This window comes from Phlebotomus papatasi, chromosome 1, assembly GCF_024763615.1.
Source record: "Phlebotomus papatasi isolate M1 chromosome 1, Ppap_2.1, whole genome shotgun sequence".
Taxonomy (NCBI): Eukaryota; Metazoa; Arthropoda; class Insecta; order Diptera; family Psychodidae; genus Phlebotomus; species Phlebotomus papatasi.
This window is the reverse complement of record NC_077222.1, coordinates 7,720,867-7,743,673: the sequence shown is the minus strand read 5'-3', so window position 1 is coordinate 7,743,673 and position 22,807 is coordinate 7,720,867. Positions and strand designations below refer to the sequence as shown.

Genomic DNA, 22,807 nt, shown 5'->3' with positions numbered 1-22,807 from the left:
ATTCCCTTTAAGGTTTCTTCAAGGTCAATTATATGGCAGCTCTATATTTCTTAACAAATTCCTCTAAAATTGGGTTCATTTGATCTCTTTAAATACGTTGCAAGCTTTAGGAAAATTTGGATAATATTTTTACTAAATGAATTGATCTAAAATAAGGCTTTAATACAAGCCACGGTATTCACTTATTATCTTAATAAGAAAGATAGATCATGCCAGTCATAAAGTCTGTAGGAGTGACACCAACACGGAAAAATATGTTAATATTATGATGAAGATTGAGGCAATAAAATTCGTGGTTCTGACAGACATTGTGGCACTCCTTGGAGATATTATTTTTGCTGTAATCAAAAGTGAATCTGCCTTTCGGATGGGGCATGTCGTGTTAATGTAAAAATTGTCAACAATTTTCTCGTCACCAGATAGATTAAACAGCTCACATGCAATTACCCAAGCACTTGGCAATAATGAAATTATTATGTGGGGAATTAAATTGGCTGCCAAGGAAAATTATTTATTTGACAAATTTCCCCACATAGTTTAACTCTATGAATGATAAATTAGTTAGTGAGATGTTGTGCACAGTGAGTGCATTCTAAAATATTTACATAGTCAGATATGAGCATGTTTCGAGCTACTGAAATATCTACCATATTGAGGAAAATCTCTATGGCTCCAAGCTGCAATTTCTTAGCTTTTTACCCAGTTACCAAGCTCCTCTCTCACTCGATATGCCATAAAGACTTTTAAATCTCATCCCTGTTCCCCATCTCATGGTTACCACTCTCCTCGTACATCATATTTCTTTCTCCAATATCATTTTCAATGCTAAAATTCCCATGCAATATTTACGTTAACATTGAGTAAAAGACCCTTATACATTATACATATATATAAAAAAAAATCGACGTAGAGCTCCTCATTGAAGGAGCAAAGCCCGCACTGACATGTTCGAAGATTTTCTTCTCTTCATGCCCTTTTTTGTTTGGTGTAAACCGCATAAGAACATATTTTTGCACATAAACTGATATTTATTGAGAAATACTTTCCACACATAATACACTACATTACGTGAAGTAGATAAGAACTTGGTATTATACTTCTTACTGTCTTTATAACTTCAAAATAACGTAGATAGTCTCGCATTTATCAATAAAATATATGCAGATTCTTTCAAGAGACGAAAAACAAAAAAAAATCCAAGAGGGAGATGACAGAATACGTGTCAAATAGATGATAAAATATCCAAATAAATGTCTTATGTTCATGCATTCAAGAATGCAAACGATCTTGGTTCTTCAATTTCTGTCATTCAACAAAGACAGAGAATTCTTCGTTGTTCTACGTAAATGATATGAAAATACCATTTGGTGCTTTCGTTGAACTTTTAAGGTGTTTCAAAGTGCAATATCTAAAGAAAAATGCAATTTCACAATATATTAAATTTTTTAAAAAAATATCTTTGCCAATGTATGCGATGAAAAATATGTCATAAAATATTTTGACAAAGTGCAAGCTTGTCCTGAAAACATTTATACATGAAAAATCATCACTATATAGCTCTTCCCCAGGGGCACGTACAGCACAAATGTGTAATTTTATTATCACATTACCGAACACAGTGCAATCGCAATGGCGAATCTTGACAGAGACCTTGACTTTACATACCAGAATTTCAGTTTATTAAAAGCCATGTTGAGTGAAAGTACATTTTTCCTTGTGGAGAAGTAATTTTGCAAAATTACACATAATATATCACATTGTACTTGCAAAAGTCTCATGACTATCCCATAGTAAAGTTGAAAGCACTGGTATTAATATTTAAAATTCTACTTCCAGTTATGATTCTTTTATAATCACAGATCTATTGTAATACTGTGGTTGTTCAGTCAACTATTTCCTGTTGAACTTATTCAACATTAAGCCGGAGGATACGGATTTATAAAAAAAAATACTTATAAACCGGACAGTTGTTCCGTCAGACTGACTGGCAGAGAATTTTGTATTGAAATTCCTGTACAATCTTGAAGCCTCTTAAGAGTACCACCCCATAATTTTTAGTAGACACCTAAACGGTATCAAAATCGTAATAAACTGATGAAAGAATTTTCGTTCCATATTGCTTTACTCAGAGAATTATTTAATTCTATATGACTACGGTAATACGGGCTTCAGACATAAGGTTTAGCCATACTAATTTCTTATCAGTCAAGATTTTGAGGAAAAAATTAACTTAAGATTCGACTATTAAGGGCAAATGATCGATTGTGAAAAACCAATAAAATTGGTTGCTATTTAGGTTTTTGATGCCTTCGAAGACTGGGCTAAACCTCTAGTCTGAAGACCTCTTAAGGGGCTACATGGGTTTCTCAGGTCAAAAAATAGGCTTTTTTATGTCGAAAATATTTCAGAAATTCCAACTTTTAGGATATGAAAGAGTAACTTTCACTGAGAGAAATCCGAATAAGTTAAAATAACTTCCGGAAATGTTAATTTTACCCTGCAGTATTGATCCAAAATCGGTGTAAATATGACCATTTTTAGGTGTATTCGGGGCTAAAGTTACCCTTTTTTATGTTAATTTTACCCTTAAAAAGATGTAAAAATAACATTAAAAAATGTTGATATATTTTTACACCTAAAAAGTGTTAAAGTTATGAGGAAAAAAGTTAATCGCACCCTCTTTTTTTCTCAGTGTTAAAACAACATTTAAAATAAAATTGAAAAGTTTTGAAAATTCGACCGTTGGTAGCTGATTTTCGGAACCATTCATCAAAAAACAGACCTTGCGGTAGGCAGGATTTCTCCCAGTAGGTTCATCTGAAATCAAAAAATCAAATATACTCTGTTAGAGGATTAGTTGGACCCTGGATGAACGAAGGATTTTTGAAATAAATAAAATTTGGATTTTTGGCAAAAGTTTTTGTAAAAAAAGTATCGATTTTACCCTATTTTTCAACACATTTTGTATTGTAAAATTGGTTCTGTTTAAAGGAAGTGCAAATCCTTCGTTCAAACAGCAGATAATACTTCTCAAAACAAGTATGCAACATTTCAGAAAGATCGGTTCAGTAGACTCTGAGTAATCTTGACTACTGCATTCTAAAACGGTGTTTTGAGAAAACGCGTTTAAAGTTTTGCAACAACATTCGTTGTTTTTTTTTTCTTTCGCCATCGAAAATTGTTAAGAAATCAATGTTCCAAATTATATGATTCCAGATTCCAAATCGAAATTGATTCGTATTTTGATTGATCAGCCAGCCAGATTGATTTTGGCAGATAGTTGTTTTGCAAATCAGTAATTTTCATAATAACCGACAACCTAGTTTGGAAAAAAAACCTAACCAGAAGGTCTAATTTGTCAGAATCGATCAAACGGGTTGATTGGCCTAATACGAATTAACTTCGTTTTATAGAGATATCTTAATTGTGGAATTCGAAATGAAAATCGAAAATTTCTCATGGCCAAAGCATATTGGATTCTGACAATTAGATCCTAGGTAATTTTTTCCTGAAACATATTTTTGAAAAATCGGACATAACAGTTCGAAAACTCGCGAATAATATTGGGCTACGCTTTGATGTTCTGACTGAAATCCAATATCTCCTAAAACAACTTTAAACGATGCAAAATTTTAATATTTATCGAGACGCTTTTGAAAAATAATATTCACTTCATTCATTCATTTTGCCAAAAATGAGTTTTATTGATTTTTTGAACAAGTATAATGTTAAAAAAGTTTAACTGGTCAATAAAGTGTATACAACACTATCCAATTTCCGGTTTTTTTAAAGTGTTTTGATTTTTTATTGTTTTATTTTTTTATTACTATTCTTAATTTAAGTTTTTTTAGTTATTTTTTAAACAAGCATTTTTCGTTTACTGTATTTTGATATTTTACCCTGTTTTATAAATTTTCTTTTCGTTTAATGTTGTTTATAGAAAGTAACATTGTAAGATGGTGTCAAAATTAAAAATCCGCCGAATAGTTTCTAAATGTGACTACGACTTCAGTCCCATTGATTCTCAAACTATTGAAAGAATCACGAAAAAGTAAGAAAGAAGGAAATTGTTCATGGCATTACAGTGCGACACCAATAGTGTGAACAATATGTTTAGTATTTCTAATATTATCAAAGTTGTCTAAATTCGTTTTTGCTGTAGTAAAAAGTAATAGTAATTAAACATTATTTTCGTAGATTTATAATTTTTAAAGCTATTTTATAAAATAGTTTTTATAAAATAATTTTATTTATTTTAACAATTTTATAATTTTCTTTTAAAAATAAGAGTTTTTTTTAAAATAAGATTGAAGAAATTATGAAACGTCTTGGAATTTTCTGTTTGATTTAAAGGAATCTTTCTGATATTTATTAGCCTTATTGATTTTTAACCTATCTAAAGTGAATTGTCTTTTATTAATAATGTAGCACCTTAAATTGAAATGAATATCACATTATCAAGTCCGTTTTAATAATGGAAAATTTATTTTTCCGGTAATTTTAGAAAATTGATTGGTCCAACCGGTCCAACTATCTACATATGTCAAATTGAAGGATTAAGCTTTCACTCTTTGAAAGTATATTATTAAACCAAATTAGATTTACTTGATAGACATGTGGAATTAAATACCACTGAATAGCATAATTTGATTAAGTGCTATTCGGAAAGTTAAAATGAAAAAAGCAAATGAGATTTTTTTGCTTGCAGCACCGGATTTCCACCAGTGCTTTATGTGATATAATTGGTAGAAGTACCTCTGCTTGCGATAAACCTGGCAAAAAGCTCAATTTCTACTATCCAATTTAAATACAGAAGCAACATCAATTGATTAAAATCAATAGCCGATACGTCTCTATTTTCCTCACATGCAATCCTCCTCTAGAATCAATTTGCAGTAATTCATGGACAATCTGAGCTTTACATTTAAAGCTCATCTAAATGTATGGTATCATTTACATGCGAGCTATTGATGAGCATAAATCCCTTAATGTTGTCCAAAAGTGAATACGAATGACTTTTGAGCATTGTCGATGTATATCCTAAATTATTCGTCTATGAGGATTTTCTACCAACTCATTGTAATTCAATTGCAAAAGGGCAAAAGCCCTTACATTGAGTGAGTTATAAAGACACTCGGAGGAATTATTAGGATTTCTTTCTTTTGTAATTCACATTGATTTTTCCCATGGGAATAATAAACTTGTTCTTCAAGTACGTGATTTTCGTTCTTCGAGATGTTAGAACAAAATCAATAGACCTAAATATTCACTTTATGAATTCTTCACCAAGTTATATTTCACTTTCTTTATCTCTTTTCATGAATCTTTTCATTGGGTATAAATCATTGCTCTGAAGGAGGGATATTCTTTTGGACTAACAGCATAACGGTGGCATTAGCACAATGATGGACTCCAGTTCTACTACGTCAACAACGACCACAGAACCTCCTAATTTAGTCCAAAAGCGGTTAGAATGTATGGAACAACTTAATTCATCTAGTACATCAATGAAAGGTGAGACAAAAGCTTAACTTATAAAATTTAACGTTTATAAACGATTAATGTGATAAAACCCAAGTAGCAAAACTTTATTAAAATGCACAAAATAAATTGTCAAAACTTTTGTTTTACATCTCTGAAATTAGTTAGGTAAGCCATAATAAACTTTAAGCGGTCTTCAGACTAGAAGTTAATCCTAGTTCCCGAAGGTCTTACATTCCCAAATGGCAGCCAATTTTATTTCTCTTTCAGAATCTAAAAGGTCATTTGTCCTTGATAATCCAAATCTAAATCAAATTTTCCAAAATGTCTTGCCTAATAATAAATTATAACAGTTAAGCCATATGGCTAAGCCTTAGGTCTGAAGCCCGTATTAGCTAATCGACTTGACCTCTAATTGCGAAAAAAAGTCAGATAGGCCGAATCAAAAATCATTCATTAGAACGAATTTAATGAATTAACTAATGTATATTTTTAAAGCTATTTTTCCCAGTGAATAAATTATCTCCATACACTCTGCACTTTCATAAGAAGTACACTATCGTTCAAAACATTAAATACACCCTTCGTAAGTTTAAATACACCTGGTTTGGACCGGGAAAACGCTGTAATATCCAGTACTATTGATTGAAATACTTTCATATAAAAACATAAGAACAGTTTTAAACAAGATTTGAGAAAATACATGGGCTAAAAAAAATTATAATTTGAGGATCATTCAAAAATGAGCTTTCTGGACAAAAATGTAAAAGTAGCCCCACATTCTAAAACTGATCTAATCGTTTAATAATCATTTAACATAAGATAATACTATTAGTAAATATTATTGAACATCAGATAAACAGAAAATAATGCCAAGGGAATTTTTTTGGTACGGATTGTGGTCAGTTTCCGGTGTGATGTGTTCTGAAAGGGGTTTCTTCTTTGAGTATTAAAATTTCCAGCCGAAATTCTACTTTTTCATATATTTTTTTATTATTTTTCAAATTACTTCTTATTATTGTTGCATTTTCATTTCTTTTACTTCATTATTTTATTTAAAAAACATGAATAAGATCATCAAATTTAGTTCTTCTTGAAGAATCCTCCTTCAACTTTGATAAGCGCGTCACATATTCGAGGCATCTTGTTGATCAATTTCTCCAAAATGTCAGAAGGAACTCTGCCCACGCTTCCTGAAGTGTTTCCACCAAGATTGGAACTGATGTCGGCGTCTTCTCTCGAACCGTCTGGTCTAGAAAATTCCAGAAAATTTCAATAGGGTTACAATCGGGTGATTGGGGTAGCTAATTCATTCCAAACCAGGTGTATTTAAACTTACGAAGGGTGTATTTAATGTTTTGAGCGTTACTGTAGCAAAATTTTCCATAGACTGAACATTATGTCGTGAAAATGTAACTCGTAGGGGTAGCGCGCTACGTTCGGACGACTCCACCTGATTTTAATAAATCGGACCCATCATAATAATTTACTCTAATAGCTAGTCCAATTCCTCAATTTTTTTTCGAAAAGATTCATGTTTCAAATCCCTCAAGAAAATAGAGAAAGTGAGTTGTAGGAAGCTTGAATCGTTCAAAGGTAACTAACTTTTCCCTACGTCCCTGAAATGAGTGAAGTTGTCCTGAGCTCTAGCTACTTTCTTACCTCAGTATTACGTTATTATTACCCGAAATAATTACGTCCAAACTATTTAAAAACTTAACTTTTGCAAAGTAGTATTGATATAGGTATTCATAACATTATATAATAGACAATGAGGTCATATACTTCGTCGCATTAGATTGAGATTTAATATTGTCGATGTAAACGGTAAATCCAAAACGACCCTTACAATATCGTATCGAATTGAATTGGATTTCAACTGACCCATTTGTCTCAAAAAAATTCGGAGCGCGCAAAGAGGATTTCGGAATAATTGACATTCAATCTAATCTCAATTTTATGGTTTTTCGTGTCAAAACGACAGAGGAAAATTATTTTAATGGCTTTTCCTAGCTTCTTTGAAAGAAATAAGAGCTGAAAGTACGAAAAAGAGAAGAGGAAATATAAAACATAAACCCTTTTTCATTATATTATATTTAAAATGAGATAATTTTTAATATGATAAAGTATCAAAAAGCATTTTTTTCTAGATACTAGGGGAAACTGGGGCACCACCAAACACGGGGTAGCACCAAACACTGCGATTTTTAAATCAGATATTCGACTTCGGAAGACCAGACTTATAGAAATTTGTAAGCATTATAGGAATGCTTGTCCACAGAAGAATTGGTAAAGATAATCCAAGTAGTTTAGAAATAAAAATTAGTGTTTGGTGGTTCTCCAGTTTCCCCTAATTGGCAATAATTTAGCTGAGATTTTACAGTAAGTTACTAGAAATTGACCAAAAATTCCATTTAGAAGTTTAGAATAAATATACTATGTTTCTAACCTAACAAAAAAATCATCCCAAAAATTCAATTCGATTTCCAAATTACGATGTAAATCCAGAAGATTAGATTAGGGTTTTGCGACAATTCAATCTCAATATCACAATGTCACGCGACGATGTAAATAGCCGGAATTATATACCACAATATCAATACTTCTGTTGTAATTATACTACTCACAATGCCATCTTTTGGTGAAAATATGAAACGCATTAATTAAATAAAGTAAGCCTTCTAGTAATTTTAATTGTAATAATTGCATGACTGTAGAGGTTATTACCCACATCGAAAGTATGACGTACGGTTGCCCTAATAATGACTTACTTATAAAATGACCATACTGTAAAAACTACGTTATTCTGACTTCACTTTGCTACTTGGGAGTACAAAATTTGAAATCTGATTCCTACTTACGATAATTAGTAGTTCTCCCAAGAGAAAAAACAAGATGAACAAAATAATAACGCCCATTTAAATCAATCAAAAACAGGAAGGAGGATAAACAATGGACAGATAAGCCTCTATCAACATATTGTAGGTGAGATTATTAAAATGAGCAAACTCGAATTGCACACAAATTCGATTTGGAGCTAATATTTGAAGATTTTATGTAGCAATTTGTATCAAATTCTTGAAACAAATTTCAATTTTCTGTTTAAATAAAATAATCTAATTCAGATAAATAAAATAATCTAATTTTAATTAATTTAATTCAGTATTATTCACACTGTCTAAACTGTATTTAACACCGCGTATTTCGTAATTAAAAGATATATATCAGATTGAATTAAGTTTTCCTCTTCTAAACGTCGAAAACATGGTAAGAAAATGTAATGCCTATTTAATGCTCTCTGTTCCTTTTTATCAATTCAATACGACACGCTACCAAATAAAGATGAAGATTATATCTTTTTGCTATCCCGTGGGATCAGACAAAATATAAATAAACTTTCAATAAATTCCTGAAGCGATTATCTGAATCCTTGGGCTTACATATTGTTTGGGAAATTCCCCTGTTGACTTCTTGAATATAGAAAATTCCATCTCACTTCACCCGCCACTTTTCATTTTGATTGAGGACCACGAAGGCAACATGTGGAATCAGCTGGGAAAGCTTCTGCCTAGACCGAACTCTATCTTTCATAAATTTGTCATTCGGGTTGTTTTTCATATGTTATATTCAATATATATTGGTGTTCAGGAGATGACACAGGATAACCGCAGTGAGATGGAAAATTGGTTTGGGAAACCAACCACCTAATCTAACAACACGACATGTTCTGCTGCGATCTAAAATGCGTCAATCAATGTAAACATTTAACACTAAGTTCGTGTTTGCTTCGAAAGTTCCATTGTATTGCGTTCTAATTGTGGATTTGAAACTAGAAACCACACTATGGTTCTTCCGAGTTCTACATATCATCATGTACATAATACAATTGAATATTCTGAGCATGAGAATACAATTTCTAATTGATATGTTTTTCCTCACAAGGCAGGTGTGTATGAAACACAAATATGAGTATAATAGATTTTGAATGTCTCACTTTACAATTGTTGTAACTGTTTAAAATATAGCTATAGTATTCATCTCTTAAGACGATATTATATCATTTACAAATTATCTAACATATTGTGCGACCTGTACGACTGATGACGTGTTTTCAGAATTCTCTCGCTAGTATCACTTAATTCGTGTTTAATTCCCATCTTTAACACAATAAAACAATTGCGATGAAAATATCTAGACAAGTGGAAATATATTAATCTCTAATTAGTTAAAATTGAATTTACTACAGCGATAAAAGCTTTTTTAATCGCACTTTAAATCAATTTGACAGTACAATTAAAAATATTGTTGAATCATTTAAAAGTAATTAAATCAAATGTCCATTATTTTTATGATCTAAAAATTGTCAAGTGACCACAAATTACTTTTCATATTGTACAATTTAGGGTTATTGAAGTCATCTAATCAATGCAATGTCTGCGATAAGAGAAAGTACGATATCTTCGGACGACTCAAGTTTGGAACAACTCAATTTTTTTCAATACGTTTTTAATGAATATGATCCATGATCCATTATAATATTACAATTTAATAGGGTAAAGTGATATAAGTTGGACATAGCGTTACAAGTTGGACAGAGATTTTTTCTTGATAAATACAGTACAAAATTTGTTTTTAAGCACAAGGAACCAAATTATAAAACTATAGCATTAAAAATATTCAAATAAACATGAAGTACTAAATTTATCAAGAAAAAGAGCCCTGTTCGACTTGTACCATGGTCCAACTTGTACCACTTTACCCTAGCTAGTTCAATGTCTTAAATTTTCTAACATCAGTCAAATCCATTAAGAACATTAAAAAAAAAATTAAGTCGTCCGCAGGTAGTGTACTTTAAATTAGCATGAATATTTTGTCCTTGCAACGTAGAATTTTGTGATTTTTTATTACTCAAATCCAAACTAATAAAGTATCACATTTGAGATGCTCAGAGGAAATCGGACCTATTGCATATGCACTTCCTTATCTAGATAGCCCACTCTTGCTCTGAAAAACTCGTTTATGTCTAACATTACCAAAAATACTGAGCTTTACAAAATTATCATATCATATGTATGTATTTCCGAATTTATTTATAAACGAGTAGATTTTCATCAACTTTTGAAGAGGTCTTCTAAAGATTTTAAGTCACTATCTATAACCGTTTGACTTCTAAGTCTGAGAAGGGTCGGATAGGCGAGAGAATAACCTCTCGTTATGACGTATTTAATAAATTTTCCCGTTTACAAATGCATTGTTACTATTCTGGAGATAGGGTATGATCTGTCAACTCCTCGGAATCACCCTTAATTGATTCACAATCGAAGTGACGGCAATATCAGCTCCTAGGTCAAGAAAAATCACCAGAAACCCTTTTTTAGACTTTCTTTTTACTATTATCGGTAATATACCGGTGCATAAGGGCAGAATCACATTGACAATAAAATGCTCACCGCATTTCGTTAATTTACGCATTTTCATTGTAATTCTTACGCAAATTCTCGATTACCGTATTATCTTATCTCATACTCGGTGGCACTAGGTGAAAATAATATAAGAAAATTGGAAAAATAAAACGAAAATTCGATAAACGGTGAGTAAAAAAAACTGTAAGAGAAATTAATCGTACAGTTTTTTTGCTCACCGTTTATAGCATTTTCGTTTTATTTCTTAAATTTTTTTTTATTATTTTCACCTAGTGCCACCGAATAGAGATAAGGTAATACGGTAATGGAAAATTTGCGTAAGAATTGCAATGAAAATGCTTAAATTGTAAATTAACGAAATATGTTGAGGCTACGGCGAGCATTTTATTGTCAATGTGATTCTGCCCTAATTCCTTATTGTTACGATAATGGAGGTAGGGTAAAACTTGTTAACCCTTCGGAATTACCTTCAAGACGACCAGATGAGCTTCTAGGTCTAGGAAATACCAAAATTCCTCTTGTAGGCTTATTTGCTTCACTAATCTATTTTTCTTTAATTCCCGGGGGCCAGATGGGCCACATTAGATATCTGAGATAAGGGGGTTCTTCTCTAAAATATCGCCCTCGGACGAACTAGGGTGGATCTTTCAGAAACCGCTCACGGACAAAATGGGGCAGATCTCTTTTTACTTTTTTTTTTTTTAACAGATATTTTACTGTTAAGTTCAGAAAGTATTGAGTTGAGCTCAATACTTTCTGAACTTAACAGTAAAATATTATACTCTCTTATGATTGCAATTGTATATGCATTCCTCACAAGAATTATAATCTAAAAGCGAAAAAAATGCTTTCTTGCTGAAAATCGGATATGAAATCGCTATAGTACTTTCGAAGATGTCCATTTTAGCAATGAAATTGTTTTTATACATTCTGTATTGCTTCCCGAGTTGTAAAATTGCACTACAAAATGTCCAAATGATGTAATTAGAACGTTACAGTAGAGTCTCGCTATAGTCCATATTTGGTTCCAGATTTGACACTTGGGTCGCACTATAGTTCATATCATTTTTTAAATTTATCAACGACTTTTAGTATTGAAATTGCTCGACGGCTTCCACTTTCTTTGCGATTGTGGTACTCGTCCTTGCTCTCTTCATTCTAGATCACAATTATCACAACTACTCAATTAAGTTTGCCAAAAAAATAAAAATAACTATGACAACATTGCATGTCGCGTACTAAAAAACAAAACCTCGGTGATTTGAAATAAACGGTCGATAAGTTGTGGACTATAGAGCGATGGCCTATAGCGAGACTCTACTGTATTCGCACGTCAATGAATTTACTTAACCCATTCAGTCAATGTACCAGAAATACTTGAGATAGAATGTTCATATTTTAGGATTAGTTTCCTACAAATTAATAGATGACTCTTTTGAAAAGAAAAAAATTTTTACCTATTATGGGGGCGCGGGGAGCCCCTGTCAAACAGACGTCTTAACGGTCACTGAATTTACATTCTGTGCATTAATTCATTAAAAACTCTATTGATTGAGGTAGAGTAACTATCCAAGAAAACAAATTGGCAACTAGAATTCAAATCAGGAAAGTGAAAAGAGGCCATTTTTAACAAATTCGACGTGATGTCGAATTTTTCGTTCGCCATTTTGAGCAAAAATTTTGCATGACCTTTAGCGAAGCAAGAAAATAATAACAAAATGTATTTTTATCTTTGTTGGACTATTTTTCAAAAGTAATTGAAGAACTAAAGTTACTAAAAATCCATTCTCGACAGCAATTCGGATAACAATTGCCCAGGAATAAATAATCTAAAATTACTCAATTTGCGTATGATGTATAATACCACGGTAAGGAATGGGTTAAGATAGGCTTGGCTTCTCGCTGCTCTTCAACCTTATATTATGTTACTTTTACGTAACATAATTATGACAAAATTAAGCAACAAACTATTAACAGTTTTGCGAAAGATCTGTTTAGGAAACATATAACTAGTTTTCTGAAGGTAAGATTTACGTCAGCAAAACGTAAAATTTTATCTAGAAGATTAGACCGTTATTGCATTTTTCTGGGCATGTATTCTATGCTGCATAGATCTAAAGAAAACATTTCCAAGAAGACTTTTATTTGGTTGATTGGTCTTTTAAAGACCAAGTAGAGAGAAAAATGAATTAAAGATAATCTTATCATTTGGTAATTTTATTGTAATAATTACTTAATGATCAATAATAATATTGGCACAACATTCTGTGAAGGAACTTGGACTTCTCGCAAGGGGATTTATAAACACGCATTTCTACGGGATAGGATTGTCAGTCCCATCAGAATCAAGTGCAGTAAAGGCCATTGAATGCAATCTGAACACCTTTAGCGCAAGGAAAATTCCTGGTGATCTAAAGAGGATTCGAACCCGAGGCACTTGCATCATAGAGCGAGTGCTCTACCAATTGGCCCATTAAGTGCCCACTTAATGATTACGTTATAAAAATTACGTAATGATGACTTAATTTTGCTACTTGGGTTCTTCGTTGTACAAGTAACAATGCATCACTGCAGTAAAGCTCACTGGATGCAATCTGAACACCTTTAACGCAAAGAAAATTCCTGGTGATCTAAAGAAGATTCGAACCCGGAACACTTGCATCATAGAGCGAGTACTCTACTACTTGGCCCATTGAGTTCCCACTTAATTATTACATTATAGAAATTACGTAATAATGACTTAATTTTGCTACTTGGGTTTTTCATTGTACAAGTATTTAGTAATGCATCACTACAAATAATACACGCTAATTTTCTCCAAGTCATTAAAAGGATGCCCTCTAATTACAAATAGCATTAGTTGATGTTTATTTAACAAAACCATTTTCGTTTAATTGTCCAACAGGGACCTATTGTCCAGGAACATTTGATGGATGGCTGTGCTGGCCAAATACCGAAGCTGGAACAAAGGCATTTGCAAAGTGCCCAGACTTTGTCACAGGATTTGATCCAACACGTTAGTATAAATTATTTATTTGGTGTACATTGGTGATATTTGCAGGATTGTCGAAGGCTTGGGTTTATCTAAAAGATTAAAATATGCAAATAAAATTGCAGGCTATGCCCACAAGGAATGTGATTTGGATGGAGTTTGGTTTAAGCATCCCTTAACAAATAAGACGTGGTCCAACTACACAACGTGCGTTAATTATGATGACTTTGAAGTAAGTGGTAAACTTTTGAACCAATAAATTAGTTTTCCGGAAACGACATCATCTAATTCGTGCTGAATTTGTAAATTTTCAGTGGAGGCAGCAAGTCAATTTAATATACGAAACGGGATATTCGATATCCCTGATTGCCATCCTACTATCTTTAGTGATTTTAGGCTATTTTAGGTGAGTATTCCGAAAGTCAATTGATCAAATATTTGTTAATGTACATTTGAAATGCATGGACACGTTCCTTTTGCGCAAATCACAAAATCCAATTTCATCGGACTATTCGTGCCGTAATGAAAATGCGGGAATTGAAAATGTCTCACTTTTGCTCTCTTCCACAATCAAATCAGCCCATACTTCACTAGATGAAAATAACAGAGAGATGGTACTTTCCTCCCTTCACCCATGACAATCAGTAATGTTCTATTCTGAGTATCTTCATATCGATTTTTAATCAGTTCCCCATATGCATAGTATCATATATGTAGGTCTGCGGAGTTCTATGTCGATGGCATAAATACAGAGTGCGACATATAACACCATTCAAAAGGTTGTAGCGTTTCTCTTCACTAAAGACCATTCTTCTACGGCTTCCTATTCTTTACTTTTTCCCTCCCATATCAGTCCCTTCTATGTGATAAAATTCAACACAGTTGATGTTAATTGACTTTCCATGCAGTCGCTAAAGAAAATAAATACAAAAAATCGAGTCTTGAATGAAAAGTTATTCAGGACAAAAATGTGGAGTGTTTTTGTTGGAAAAGATATGACTCTATTTCTGCTATGTATAGTACAATGAATTCTTAAATATCAAAACACAGAAATGAGGATGTTCTTTAAATATTAATTCAATATCCATATTTTTCGCATGTAAACATTTTGCACATGAGAAGGCATTATTGTAAATTATTCAAGACAACATGTACACATTTATATACTTCACATAATAGAGTGGAATGTAGATAGTATGGATTTTTAATCCTGAAAGAATCTTCAATAAACGTTTTCTATTGAAACGACACGCAATTTTATCTATGGAAATCGTAGAAATTCTGCGAAATTCAGTCTGCAATTAGAGAAGTGAATAGTATTTCTACGGAATAGTAGTTTTTAATTTAGACACAAAGGCTATTAAAAAATTATTGATTTCAGCATATTTTAAAGAAATTTAGAATAGAAATTACTATCTAAGAAATGCGTTTTCTACATGATACAGTTTATCATAATAGAAAAAAATCAAACGATAGATTTAAATAATTAATAATTTCATGCTTAGATTGAAACAACAAATAATAGACAGATAGATTTAACAATGTAATTTTTTGCATAATAATGTATTTTAAGCAATTAACTTACCTCTGAATACTGATATACAACAATTTTGAGTTAAACCTACATACACACACATGTTGCAAAAAAAATCGTAAAATGTTTTTAATCACCAAAAAATGCCATTTTTCGATCGGAAATGGTCTTTAAAGTCAGACCTATTAAGTTCTAAAGACACAGCACCAGAATGACATTGTCACGATTTTGGAGGTATGGTAAGGTCTGTGAATACCTCGCAACCTCGCAACCGTCCTCAATTGACTCATGACCGATGGGACGACAATATGAGCTTCTAGGTTACGGAAAAACACCAGAACCCATCTCGTATATATACTTTTATTTAACTTGACTACATCCATCTTTAATTCCCTGAGGACAATATGGGCCACTCCATAGACAAGACTCGGAGGCCGGATGAGCCAGTTTAGACCCCGAAGATGAGGGGGTTTTTCCCTCAGAGTATTACTACATTGAGAGAAATCCGAAAAAGTTAAAATAACATTCCGGAAATGTTAATTTTACCCTGCAATTGATCCAAAATCGGTGTAAATATCACCCTTTTTAGGTGTATTTAGGGTTAGAGTTACCCTTTTTCATGTTAATTTTACCCTTAAAAAGGTGTAAAAATAACACTAAAAAATGTTGATATATTTTTACACCTAAAAAGTGTTAAAGTTATGAGAAAAAAAAAGTTAATCGCACCCTCATTTTTTCTCAGTATACGGAAAGGATGTGCTAGAACATTTTTAAAGAAAGAGTGAAATTACCTCAAAAATTTAAATGTGATCGAGTTTCATCAATTCATGTGTTTTTTATTAGTTCTCCAGAGTGTTAAAAAAATGTTGTGAATAATTCTTAATACCAGGATGACTTTTTTGGCAAAGAAGTGGAGAGAATAGTGTTTAATGAAGAAGAAAAATGCTAGGAAATGAAAAAATGAATTTCCATGATCACTGAAAAGCTCGAATCTGAGGGTTTCATTTAGTGAGTACATCTTGAGCTTTCTTTTAAAATGTTCAACCACCGAGGACCGCTGTAAAAAAAACATGTTCTTCTATAAAAGGACGAGAATATCTTTTCCAGTTTTTGGTGGACCCCACGCAATTGGATTTCAATTTGATAACGAATTCTATTTGATAACGAAAATTATTTTATATTAAAACTGGCATAGATTTGTAATTCGAACGTCCTCTCCGTAGTATTACTGTGGGGTTCTTCCCAACAAAATCACCCTTGGACAAACCATTGTGGATCTTCTGAGATAGCTTACGGAACAACCGGGACAGATTTTTACATCTCCAGAGTTTTGGCTTACCAAACTCCAAACTTTAAACAGAACTTTCTAAGCTCAAGAGTGTTATAATGCACTCTCTTGTGGTTGCAATTGTATATGTGTAGCTCACAAGAATTATAGCCTAAAAAAGAAAAAATTGCTTTCTTGCTGAAAATCGCAACAATATAAATAAGAACATGAAGATCGTAATTATTATTTTCAGAAAATTAATTTCAGAGAGAAAATGCCAAGTTAATTTGGAGATAAAGAGATTAAATTTAAAGAGTGAACTATTTATTTTTCAACGCCACCTATTGAGGAATTTTATTAAAAACCAGATTTTGTGAAAATTTTATAAGAATCTTGTCTAATAATGTTAATGTATTCAGTTCTAACAAAATATTTTGTTGAAGATAAAATTCATTAAGGTTTTAATATGCGTTTTACGATGCGGATAATCAAGCAAGTAGAGGAAGCTTTTAGGCTTCGTACACACTGTAGCTTCGAACACTTCGATTTTTCCCGTATTTCTTTAATGAATTTGACCGGTCAGAATATATTTTAATAGACAATCTCAAGGGACATATTTCATGAAAAAATAAGGTCAAATTCATTAAAGAAAAATTTGAAATATATGAAGTATTCGACACTGAGAAAAAAACGGGGCTGCGATTAACCTTTTTTTCCACATAACTTTAACACTTTTTAGGTGTAAAAATATATCAACATTTTTTTATGTTAATTTTACACCTTTTTAAGGGTAAAATTAACATGAAAAAAGGTAACTTTAACCCCTAATACGCCTAAAAAGCATAATATTTACACCGATTTCGGATCAATACTGCAGGGTAAAATAAACATTTCCGGAATGTTATTTTAACTATTTCGGATTTCTCTCAGTGGAAGCCAGAATGTGTCCGAAGCCTGAAAGCCTTCCCGTAGTACTGTCGTTGCGGGTGACTTTGCACGTTTTTTCGCTGTTTTTCAACTTTACCCTTTAAAAGTGTATAGTTAAAGTGAAGGGAGGGGGGTTAATGGGTAAAATTATTTGTATTCAGTTTTTAATGAATGGATTTTGTGCCACTAGCATTAATTTTATAAAATTTTACTATGTTAAAAAAAATCAAAAAAAAAGACTTGCATTTGGGATACGGTGCGGGTGACTTTGCACTTTTTAATAAATACTAAAAAATCAATAATTTATGATAATAAACGACAGTGAAGATTTTTACATTTAAGGGTAAGATGCACGAGATCTACAAGATGACGTGGTCGCCATCTTGATTTGACGTTTCTGTCCGTCATTTTGAATAACTGTCAAAACTTAAAACTTGTGCTATTGGGCTGAAATTTTAGTATGTTGTAGCTCATGTAAATTCCCTTTCAAATCAAAATGTATCTTTTTCCAACTCAGGTCGAGCAATTACCTAAATACAAAGGCTCAAAGTTTAAAATTTTATAATATTCATATTTTGGCAATCTTTATTTTGAAATGCCTTAGTAACCATTAAAGATAGTTGAGACTTTTATTTTATATATTTATTTACTCTTACATAATTAAAAAAATAAATGAAAAGTGCAATATATTTTTTTAAATTTACTCATCTTTGCAAAAATAGTTTTTCAGATTACTTTTACATTACTTTTCTTTTTGTTTGTTCGTTAGATCTCATCGCCTAACGATAACGCTGCCTTTTCTGTGATGATTTCGATTAAAAAAGCTTCCGCTAGTTTTGTATTCATGAAAAAGTCAAAATTTTAAATTTGGAGCTGCAATATCTATACAATCGCTAAACCTACGTCGTATTTTGTATATGTTCTGAAAAGGCCTTGATATCAGCTAGAACATACTAAAATTTCAGCTCAATCGGATGAGATTTTTGTTTTGATAGTTATTCAAAATGGCGGACAGAAACGTCAAATCAAGATGGCGATCGTACCATCTTGTAGATCTCGGTCATTTTATCTTGAATTACCAAAAAATTGAATAATTTTTAGTTAAATACTTCTATAATAAAGCTTTAGAAAGATCATTATACGCAATTTTATAACACAAATCATATGTTCTTAGGAATAGTGGAAAAAAAATATTTTTATAAAAATAATGAACAAAATCGAAGTAGATTATTCTAGCCAGACATATTTAGAATAGATTTGGGCAATTTACTACTCTTAAATCGATTTTGGAATTGCACCTTGAGATAACTTTTCGCGGAGTCGTTTTTTACAAAATACCTATAGGGTAAAGGCTCATAATTTGATCCAGTCTGCTTATAAGCATCAATATTCCAAGTTTGAAGTGCGATATTTTCAATACTAATTGACTCTTTTTTGTTACTCTCTTTTCAGAAGGGTTGTTTAGAAACTTGGAAAGCTATTTATCATCTTATTTTTACTAAAATTAGTTTTAATACGTTTAAAAATGAATTGATATGTAGAGGTGAATTTGACTCTTGTTTTGGACAACTTGGTTATTAATTTGGACAACTTGGCTGTAAATATCTGTTTAGATAGAATTTATTATTCATCAAATATTGGAATAAAAATCCATAATTTTAATCAATTTATTTTTAGTGTCCAATTTTATCCTCGAAGTGTCCAAAATAAGAAACTGAACAAAATTATGAGCCTTTCCCCTACTTGGATTTAATTGACTATTACTGAATCTACAAGAATCCTTTTGAGGATCATTGTACCTTACTTGGTACTTAACATATTCCTATATACTTTGACATGTTAGACCGGATCGGCAAAGACTATCAATAAGTGCTAGAATTAGTGAAAATCTCTCAAACAGCAGAGTGCAAGGTCACCCGCAACGACGGTACTTCAAATCAGTGAATTTCGAATTTATTCTCGAGGAAGTTATCCAATCTTAGCAAATGTTGTTTGAATTGAAACAAAAAGCCGTTTAAAATGTATTCATCAACTGTCTTAAACATCCTCTCTCACTTGTATGTTTACCATACTTAACATTTCAATCACAAATATTCTATTTCAAGAATCAACTAACGAAGGCGTTGAAGCAATTAGAAACTACAGTCTAACTTGTTTGTGCACCTCTGAAATTTTTGCGATAAATGTGAGAAATCAATATTTGCATTTTGATTTGAATAAAATGTTGAAATTTTCACATAGCTCACATAGAGTGATTCTCTATACGAATAAATCTAATTCATATACCACAATTCTCTATTTTCCGTTATATATTTGCTACGAGATGTGAATATCTCAATTTACTATTGCCCGATATTATGTATAGTTTTCCGAGTTTTCCGACAACCGGGCGTCTCCACCTAATGGATGAACACTTTCGCAGAATCAATTGCTCTGGTACGTCAATGACAATATTTCCAGTAAATACGGGAATCTGAGAGGCTCTCGTACTTCTGCACGACACAATGCTTCATATTTTGACACGTGAAAGCGATTAATAAACCAAAAGATATATTGCTAATAACATATCGACTGAGAGTGATTCATATTCGATATTGTGTGGTTCTGCTTTGGACTGCATTGTATTCCTTGGAGAGAATCAACAGAATTATTCCTCTGTCACTCAATTTGATTCGATTTGTCATGGGGGTTGGTAGAGGGTTAACATAATTACCCCAAGTTGATTGTGAAAAGGTATTTAACTTGGTATATATCGTCATATGAGAAAAGATTCATGACAGAAAATGAAAAGTAAATTGAATGACGAATGAGAAAGTTAGCAAATGCTCAATTTTTGGCGGAAGAAATGAAATTTACTTAACAATGTGAAAAGCACAGCAAGAATTATGTACATATAAAAGCTTTCCATCTCTTGTAGTGAGTGGAAATTTTCTCACGTTGAACTGTGGAGTGAGATCAATCTCTGAATGATGGCGATGAAAAAAAAATGCTGAAAGATATTTTTAGGTGAGCTTTTGCACCAAAATTCTGGAAGAATTCATTATGATAAATACCGGATATTCCTAAGTGGCTATTCACGCAGCTCATACATTTTTCGCCACTTTATTTATTATGCAGTCTGGATAAAAAAAAAATCCAAAAAGAATTTCTGAGCACGTAGTATCACGAAAGTTGAGAATTTCCGCATCATGAATGAAATATTATACGATTTCCCATATAAAACCATTTCACATTATAATCCAAAAGAGCCCTAGATTATAATCGTTAAAATAATTCCACTTTCATCATCATGACGAATGTGTAAGGGGTTAATAAATATTAATGAGATCATATTTTTATTAATTTTCCCATCACAATATCAAATTCGTCAAAAATAGCTTCAGCTTTTATTGTCGAAAGGGATGTGTTCTATTTCTCTTTTATGTGGGATCATCCCACCACAGATGATGACACATTCATTTTTCTGACAACTGCGAATACTAAAATTTATTCAACAGGTCCCTCAAGTGTTCCAGAATTACATTACATATGAATCTGTTTTCATCATTTGCCGCCAACAATTCCCTCTGGTTGCTCTGGTATCGAGTTGTGCTGGGATCACCAGAAGTTCTTGAGCAGAGTGAAGTGAGTGTCACAATATCCCTATCACGTTTTCCGTTTTGCATCCTGTGTAGAATATTCGTTAGAGAGCATTTTCCCCATTTTCTGAAAGTGTGGCCTTTGTGGCTGAAGCACAAGCTTTTTCACGCTGCTTGAGCTAAATATCACCAGTCTTCCTGTTCCTTATTTTGCTATTGAATCCCAGTGGTATATACTATTTCACAGTCATAAATAAACATAAGAAGACGTTCTGAAGAATATTAGTCATTCATGGGTTTCGACTTTAGGATGTGAGACTCACGGTTTAATACAGAAAAGTAATTATGAGTTATTTGCGTGATTCAAATAACAAAACATCCGCCAATCAATTTTTTAGGTATCATAAATATAGGGATATGTTCACTTCTAATAATTAAATTTACGGTGTTTCTGATTTTTATTCTGATACATCAACCGCAAACGTAGCTGTCAAACATAGAAGAATTTAATGGTATTATGCACAAAATGGTAATTTAGATTTCACTAATTAAAATCTACCTGAAAATAATAGGCTTGACTAGGGGAATGTAGGCATGGTTCGCACAGAGTGAACCTTCAAACGATATGTATTTTCTCTTTGTTTGCAAAGAGCTGACTTACCATTTCTCATCTCGTCTCATGGCCTTAATAATTATCTATCTTATGGCTAAGAAATGACGAACTAGCTCTTTTCAAACATAGAGAAAATTTGCGTTGTTTAAAGGTTCACTCTGTGCGAACCATGCCAACATTCCTCTATATGGTACAGCTAGCTAACAATGTTATCAATTACCGAAAAAATGATTATCATTGATCTATGATTTTAGTTATCTACTTCGTCTTGCGAACGTCTTTGATTTTTCACTGGACCAAATACCTTGACCCAAAAATCATAAAAGGAACGAAATTATACGGATGATAACGTATAAAATAATTTCCCAAAATACAGAAAATTGCCCTTAGCCTCTAACAAGTTCGAGTGCAATCGTGGGAGTAGCTATGACATATTTAAGAATTTCGAATTCTGACGTTCGGGATTTGGCTTTTAGGATTTCGGATTTTCGAGATTTTGACTTTCGGGAGTTTAGCTTTCAGAATTTTGACTTTCAGGATTTTGTCTTTTCAAGATTTTGGCTTTCAGAATTTCGGCTTTCGGGATTTTGGCTTTTGTGATTATGGCTTTCTGGATTTTGGCTTTTCGGGATTTTTGCTTTTAGTAATAAAAGCAGGAAACAGACGGAAACAATGAACCTTTCTTGATTTTCGCAATTTTATTCCCTACGACGTTTCGAGGATGGATGTCCTCTCATCAGGTATCAAATATAGCAGGGAAAATCACGTACAGGCAAGAATTGTTACACTGCACTTGGACTTGGATCACAACTTTTTCCGTAACGGTCACCATTCGACTGACTGACACCGAATGAAAATTTTAAGAAATAATGGCTTTCGGGGTTTTAGCTTTCCGGGATATTGGTTTTCCGGGATATTGGCTATTCGATATTACGACGTCGGAACCGAATATACCGTAATATTAGTAGAACTTAAACTTATGACTATGTAAA

The 22,807-nt window shown here is 32.3% G+C and overlaps 1 protein-coding gene across 3 annotated transcripts in view; it reads left to right on the top strand.

Moving 5' to 3' along the window:
* Positions 1 to 22,807, top strand: part of LOC129798668 (calcitonin gene-related peptide type 1 receptor) — a 75,118-nt gene that overhangs the window by 36,640 nt on the left and 15,671 nt on the right. For all 3 annotated transcript variants that reach the window (XM_055841935.1, XM_055841936.1, XM_055841937.1), the window contains exons 2-6: positions 5,357 to 5,514; positions 13,810 to 13,920; positions 14,022 to 14,128; positions 14,211 to 14,302; positions 21,122 to 21,248. In XM_055841935.1, the coding sequence (XP_055697910.1) occupies positions 5,403 to 5,514; positions 13,810 to 13,920; positions 14,022 to 14,128; positions 14,211 to 14,302; positions 21,122 to 21,248 (549 nt within the window). In that variant the 5' untranslated portion in view covers positions 5,357 to 5,402. The remainder of the gene's footprint in view (positions 1 to 5,356; positions 5,515 to 13,809; positions 13,921 to 14,021; positions 14,129 to 14,210; positions 14,303 to 21,121; positions 21,249 to 22,807) is intronic.